This window comes from Rattus norvegicus, chromosome 10 (genome assembly GCF_021556685.1).
Source record: "Rattus norvegicus strain SHRSP/BbbUtx chromosome 10, alternate assembly SHRSP_T2T, whole genome shotgun sequence".
NCBI lineage: Eukaryota > Metazoa > Chordata > Mammalia > Rodentia > Muridae > Rattus > Rattus norvegicus.
Window position 1 is genome coordinate 20,056,331 of NC_141543.1, and position 7,361 is coordinate 20,063,691.

The following is a 7,361-nucleotide window of genomic DNA, read 5'->3' on the forward strand; positions in this document are numbered from 1 at the left end:
CCTGCAGCACTGACTGACAGGATTATGAGTGGGCATGGGCAGCAGCAGTAGAAGAAGTGTTCCTCTCTGATTTGGGGCTGGGTTTTCCTTCTGTTTTAGGGCCCACTTCTTTATGAATGAGAGCCTAGCAAGTTACGTTCCTGTGAACCATTTCTGGGATCAGAGTGAACCCAGGCTCTTTGTGTGCGAGGCCTTGCAGGAGGCACCTGGAGCCCAGCCACAGGCTATAGACAAGCAGCCCCACATGGAGGAAGGCACGTGCCACAAGGTACCTACTGCTTTGCTATGTTAGACATGTATGGTCACCATTTGCCTGGCATAGCTTATGGGGTAGTTACTGGGAAAAATTCATTCATGAATAAGATCACTGTGTCACCAAGACCATTTCCATAAACCAGCACCTCGCAGACCCATCCTGAACCACTTTTCTTGTCCTCCAAATATCGATTTCTTAATTTTCTTAACTGTTCCATATCACTCCTTCTCTGTGGACAGAGCACTCTATAGATAGTCAGCATGAACTGACCTTACACTATAGCACATGCTCATCAAGCTGACCTCAGTCACTGACCCTGCCCTCCTCACTGCTACCCTCCAGTAGGGTTCAACCTCCATGTCGATGTGCTCTTGGTTCTAGACCAGTGCACCACACGACAGGACTCTGACACTTCCCTAGGCCTTTGTTTACAAGATGTCAGCTGTGCCTAAAGTGAAAAGCAGTCTGTGTGCCTCTGTGACCCTCCTTCCTCTCAGAGAAGTTTGCATACAGAACTCCCACATAAGTCACCACAGGGAAGCCCACCCTGTCGTTTAAGGACTCATTCTCCTCAGAGATGGGAGTCTGCCCCTGAGAACATCTGAAGTCAGTCAGTGCTCCGAGAATATCAGGAGCAAATCTATCCTTGATCCTCAAATGCCAGAATGATAAAATAGATCAAAGTGCTTCTCCATCACTGGGGTGAAGGAAACACTGCCAGACTGTACACCCTGAAAAGGAATTGAGATGAAAATAGGGAATTATGTTGCTGAATTTAAAACAGAGTGACTCTGCCCTGTGCCTTCCAGGAAGAAGTATTAATTCTCTCATTCTTCGCTTCTGAAGAGCATGGCTTCCTGCTTCATGACAGCTTCCCCCGGCCTTCAACCTACCAGAGCCTTCTGGGCCTGGAAGTGCCTCACTATTACTTCACAAAAAAGGTGGGAATGCCTGGTGCCTGCAGTTATTCCTGCCTCTCTCTTCCCTGGTGGATTTTTTTCATGTATCTCTAGCACACTTGAGATGTGAGGGGACCTTTCCTCTTGGCTTTCCTTCTAAAGGCAAACTTTAAGTCTTTGCCATTTCCTTGCATTCTAGCTGAATTTTTTAGGATTACTATCCCTATATTCTTCCTGAGGAATCCAGAATTACAAATGACACAAATCCTCCCAGCCCAGCCCAGAGATGCTTATGATGGGGCAGCCGTGTCACTGCTCAGGTTTCTTTTTTTTTTTTTTTAATTGTATCTTTTCTTTTTTTTTTAATATTTTATTTATTTATTATATATTATGATTACACTGTCGCTATCTTCAGACACACCAGAAGAGGGCATCAGACTTGTTTCAGATGGTTGTGAGCCACCATGTGGTTGCTGGGATTTGAACTCAGGACCTTGGGAAGAGCAGTCGGTGCTCTTAACCACTGAGCCATCTCTCCAACCCACTGCTCAGGTTTCTATACCCTGACGTCGTAAATAAGGCACACGCACAGGTTTGTAAGTTTTTGAAGGAGTGGGGTTAGCAGACACTAGCATACATCCTAATCCATTTATTTTATGTGCCAGAGATCCATCTGTACTGCGGTTCTAAAATGACACATTGCGTGGACTGAGTCCAGGCAGTCCCACATTGCTGTGTCCATTTTTACCAACTGCCAGGTCTTTAGCTTTGGGCCCCATTGCCACCTGAGAGGTGGTAGCTGTGGTGACTGCAGGCGACTGCTGCTGCTGCTTTCTTTTTCCTGCCTTACTTCAGTGCTGAGGGTCAAACCCAAGCCCTCAAACATACTGAGCTACACCCCATAACCTTACCTGAGGAACTTTTTCCACATAGGAGCTAGTGCCTGTGGGGTCAAGGTCGGGCCACTGGGGCTCCACACTAGTCTGCAGCTGCTGTTGTGGCTTTGATCCCCTGAACTGAAGTAGCTGCCCTCTTACTGGACCCACACCTTCTGAAAAAATGTACACATTCTCCATACCACATCTCTTTCATTGGCATACCAGAAAGGCAGGGGGTAAAAAAGCTTTTACCTTTTACCTAGGTGTTTCTGGGTTTCCCCATATAGCAATGTAAACAGCAGTCTTTAAAATGATCCCTGGGCTGTTCTCATTGTCTGAACCTTCCTATCTTTTTAAAGCTGCCTTTTAACTCTATGTGTGTGTGTCTAAATGAGAGTATGTGCAATGAGTGCAGGTGCCTGCGGAGCCCACAGGCAGTACAGGCAGTGCTGAGTCCCCTGGGTGATGGGGACTGAACTGTGGTTCTCCGAAAGAGAGTGCATACTGTGACCTGCTGAATCATTTCTCTAACCTCCTCTCTCTGTTTTTCCCATCCTTTCTTGCAAACTTTTATCTATGTGGCCTACAGGTGGCCTTGAACTCACAGTAGTCCTGCCTCAGCCTCTAGAGTCCCGAGATTGCTAGGACTCAGATGTCTCCAACTGTGGCTGACTGAGCCTTCTGTTACTTTTGTAGCCAAAAGTGAGTAGGAGGATTAGTCCCAGGGAGACTGAGTAAAAGCCCATACCTGTGCAGTCCCCTCCACACAATCATGCAAGCTAGTGGGACTACCGTGTAGACTGCTAGGCAGTCACAAGCCTACAAGCCTCACTCAACTCTTCCCAGAGCTGCAAGTCACTTTAAACAGTGTAAATGTGATTGTTGCCCCTCGATTCGTGACCATTTACTGATCAGAATATTTAGTCTTTTTTTTTTTTTCTTTTTCTTTTTTTCAGAGCTGGGGACCAAACCCAGGGCCTTGCGTTTACTAGGCAAGCGCTCTACCACTGAGCTAAATCCCCAACCCCCAGGCTATTTAGTCTTAAGATCTGTAAACGTGCATATATATTGATACACACGTTGTAAATAAAGGTCCCAAGATGGTTGGTTCCAGTTCTCTGAGTTAGCATATGCAGCCGTATTGAACAGCCACCAGAACTTGGTGTATGGGCAGTTTGTATGTTACACTTCCATGTGCCTTAAAAATGTCATGGGTGTTTGTGAAAGCTGGGAAGGTATTCCTGTGCTCTGCGCAGCTCTGGGAGTCCTTTCTCTGTCAGTGCAGGTATCCCTAATTGATTTATTTTAAAATAGAGTTCCTCCACTGTACTGATACTTTCCTGACACTTTTCACTCTTGTTTTGTGTTCTTTGATTTAATTTCCCTGTGACCTGAAAACAGAAAAGTTTTGAAAGCTGCTTTGAGTGCTTTCAGTTGTCTTGTCTAAGTTGGTTTCACGGTCTGCACTTCTGCTCTGTCCACACATTTATGCATGCTTTCTCTTTTCTCATCTCCCTCTCTGTGCCTGCATTCATAGTTGTTGTTCCACAGAAGAGGCGTCTATGATGCGGTCGTAAGTATGAAGCCCCAGGTCGTGGCTTGTCACCTTTGTTTTGTCATGCCCCTGAGACGATTTTCTTCTCGCTGTGTTGTGTGCCAACCCCGCTCACCTGGTAGGAAGCTTTCCTGGAGGCAAGGGTTTTCTGTTTGGTCCCGGAGCCCTGTGGCTCGATGAAGTGTGACAGGAGCCCATTGGTTCTTAGTCTGGTGTGGATCTGTGGCGTGTGGACCCATTTCATCTGATCTCCAGATGTGGGAGATGCTTGATCTACCTGCTTATAGTAAAGGTAGTATCTTTAGTTTACCCTGCAAAGTGCTTCCAAGGAAGAGCCTGAAGGTGTGCTGTTTCTTTAAGAGCTGCTCCCCTTCTGTTTGCCAACAGGCTCTTCAGTCTCTTTTTCCACAGGTTTTCAGTGCCCACACATCCCAGAATGCTGTGGAAGAGTCTAGTATTCTTAGTTCCAAGTACCCATGTGACTGGCACGTTGCTCCAGGCTACTGTGACATAGGATAAACAGTCTCTGCCTCCCATCCAAATACCATGAGGTCCAAGCCCTGTTTAGGGCTCTGGGCAGTGTGGCCATAGAAAACAGTTCCTCACAGATCAGTAACAAGGAGCTAAAATAAGAAGCATGGTGCATGAGCGAGGGATTCCAAGGCTCCCCAGGGCGCTCACATAGTAACCACACCAGGGATGATGCTGTTACCAGTGTGAAGGACAGCATCTAGCCTGGTTCACAATTAGCCAAACTCTTCTGTCACCTAGTTGGTATTACCGTGTGTGTGTGTGTGTGTGTGTGTGTGTGTGTGGTGTGTGTGTGTGTGTGTGTGTGTGTATGTGTGTGTGTGTAACTCAAGCTGCCGTTAAGAGAACCTTTGCTGTATCAAGAAGGGCTTTCCAGCTACAACAAGGCGTGATAAATTCCACCAGATTTTCAGAGTCCGAAGGAAGTGACATTGAATTGTTCATGACATCAGAGCTAGGGAGGAAGGTGGTTGAAGCCATCCCTTGGTTAGTCATGTGACAAATATGTACATACATGACAAATGGTCTGCAGAGAGAAGGACATGTTAGCGCTGAAGCACAGATAGAGAAGCTGAGAGTAGCAGATGAGCCGTGGTGAGGGCAGTGGGCTCCTCAGGCTCATCCTGTTCAGGAAAGGCGGGCTACTTACTGTCCTTTAACTTTAAGAGATACATGTGCATCTGACTTTACTTAAGTCACTTAAACTGGTAAGAGTCTTTATGGTGAATAGAACTCTAGGAGATGGATGAAAGAGTTGAAAGAGTTATTTTTAATGTGAGACTCTAATATTACTAAATTAGAGGCTGACAAGTTTATACCTGGCCAACATTTATTAACTTAAATCAAGGGCCCAAAGCTTTGGTCATTTCAGTGACTTTAAAAGTTCCTTAGGACCCTGTGGGAACCATTTGGCCTATGGCCTCCCTGCATTAGATTTTCCAGTAAGTGATTGAATATGTGGAGGTAGGACGGAGTGCGGTCATTAGCTTTACATATTGTCTGACAAGAACATGGGGCCTTTGTTCTCCAGCCTGGAGAAGCAGACAAAGAAGACAAGATGGATTCTGGGCACTACCACATCCCTCAGATGGTAGCCAAGAAGCCCCTACGAGACTTTGTGGGGCTGGAGGACTGTGACAAGCCTACTCGGGATGCCATGCTCAACTTCAGCTTCTTTGTCACCATTGGAGACATGGATGAAGCTTTCAAATCTATCAAACTCATCAAGAGGTAAGGAGTCCCTCACTCAAGTGTCAGAGGTTATATGCATCCTCTCTAGAAACTTTTAAATGTCTTGTTTTTCAAAACGCCCTTTTAGATTTATTTTATGTGTACACACCTCATGTGTGCCTAGTGGCTAAGTCAGAGGGCATCTGATGCCCAGGAGCTGCCATGAGTCACTCATGACGGTGAGCCATCTTGTGGGTACAGGTCTTCTGCTTATAGCAACAGTGCTCTCAATCACTGAGCCACCTTTCCAACCCCCTTTATGCTTTCTTTGTCAATTTCATTTTAAGTAACAGCCTTTCTGTGATCACGTTACAATGTTTAACTATTTTTCTGCCCAGTGAGATGCCTGTTAGGCTGGAGGATACAGGCTGTATCTAGCACAGTGTGCATTGGCAGCAGTAGGAAAACCTGATGCCTGGTATCGGGGGTCCCAGGAACCTTAGGCTGTTCCTTCATTATTTATTTTAAAGTATCCAGAATACTCTGGTCAGAAGTTCTGCAGGTACTAAATATTGCTCAAAAATATTAGTAAACACCAAAACCATCAATGAATGCACTTAAATTTTATGAAAGCAGTGACAATGATCTGTGTGTGCTGACTCATTCTTACAGCCCCAGCACCTAGAAGGCCAGAGTAGAAAGGTTACTGTGCGTTTGAAGCCAGCCTGGACTGCGTAGTGAATTCCAGGCCAGTCCGTGATGCTGATTAAGACCCCATCTTAAAAAAGAAATCAGTACGGGCCATCTGCAAGTACTTTCTCCACTCCTGAGACAATTTGGAAAAATCCTAGCATGAGCATTTGACAAATTTTCATCTAAAAGAGTAAAATAAAATACGGGAGTTATACTATGAGAAAGGGAAGGTTGGCAGACAAAGTGGCACACGCCTTTATTCCCAGCACTCAAGAGGCAGAGGAGCGCAGAGCTCTCCGAGTCTGAGTTCAACCTGGTGTACATAGTGAGTCTCGGAACAGCCAGAGCTGTTTATTACAGTTGGGGAGGGTTTTCTCCCCACACTGGCCATGTGGACATTTAGCTCAGAGGTAACTAGCAAGGCCGCCCTTTCCTGGATCACTTTCATTTACTGTGGACACGGCCACAACCTAAAGCAGAGTGCATGGCCCCTTTAGTGTACCTCAGATAGACATGTACACATATTAATGTGTTCAGGCACACATATAGTATTAGTGTACAACTAAAAGTAAAATTGTCTTAGAGACAGTGAGAGGAAGGCACAGCTGAATTCTTGAATCTGTATGTGTACTGTGGACATGGGCCTACTTGTTTCAAAGTGTGCTGAGCATGTCGCCTATGGCCAATCTGTAAATGCTTACGTCGTTATCAGTATCTTTGTGTGTTTAAAGCACCAATCTGTTCCACTGTTTATTCTGACTAAAGACAAAGCCCTGGCCTAGGATAGGCTTCAGAATGTAAACCGATCAACATGAGTCACTAGAAGGCTGGACGTAACAAAGTTTGCCATTTACTAGGAGAGGCAGCCAGAGGAGGGCCTGTCATTCCTGACCGTCATGTTCTGGTAGTGGCAGCTTCCTCTTGCTGCCTATGCCAGCAGTGATTCCTGCCTCCTGGTGGCCAGGATCAAGCAGTGCAACGTCCCAGGGAGCTGTCTAGCAAGGGTGCTCCAGGACCTCCATCACAGATGTGGTCAGGCAGCCCTGGGTTCTGTGGACCATTTTTAACACCACAAGTGCAGATCATATATACCTCCTGGGAAGCCACAGACTGGGATCCAGACTGTCTAAAAGCAGCATGGCCTCAGGATGTGTCTGGTAGCCTGTCACACCCTAGCTGGAGAGAGGAAGAAAGCTTCTATGAGAAAAGCTAATGGGTTCCACCTGTCGCTCTGCTATGACAGGGCAGTTTTCAGGGTACGGGACTTCAGGGTTGCACCAACCATGACTTAGGGTATGTGCCTCCTCAGTTCCTTAGTGGCCCTTAGCCCTTTTTAAGGTCATCCCACAAAAGTCTCAGAAAAGAGTGGAGATAGGATG

The 7,361-nt window shown here is 46.2% G+C and overlaps 1 protein-coding gene across 5 annotated transcripts in view; it reads left to right on the forward strand.

Annotated features, from left to right (window-relative positions):
* The window catches only part of Ift140 (intraflagellar transport 140), an 81,171-nt gene that overhangs the window by 29,952 nt on the left and 43,858 nt on the right, over nucleotides 1-7,361 (forward strand). For 3 of the 5 annotated variants that reach the window (XM_087569211.1, XM_087569212.1, NM_001427126.1), the window contains 3 exon segments: nucleotides 100-268; nucleotides 1,066-1,197; nucleotides 5,150-5,349. In XM_087569211.1, coding sequence (XP_087425337.1) covers nucleotides 100-268; nucleotides 1,066-1,197; nucleotides 5,150-5,349 — 501 coding nt within the window. 5 annotated transcript variants of the gene reach the window in all.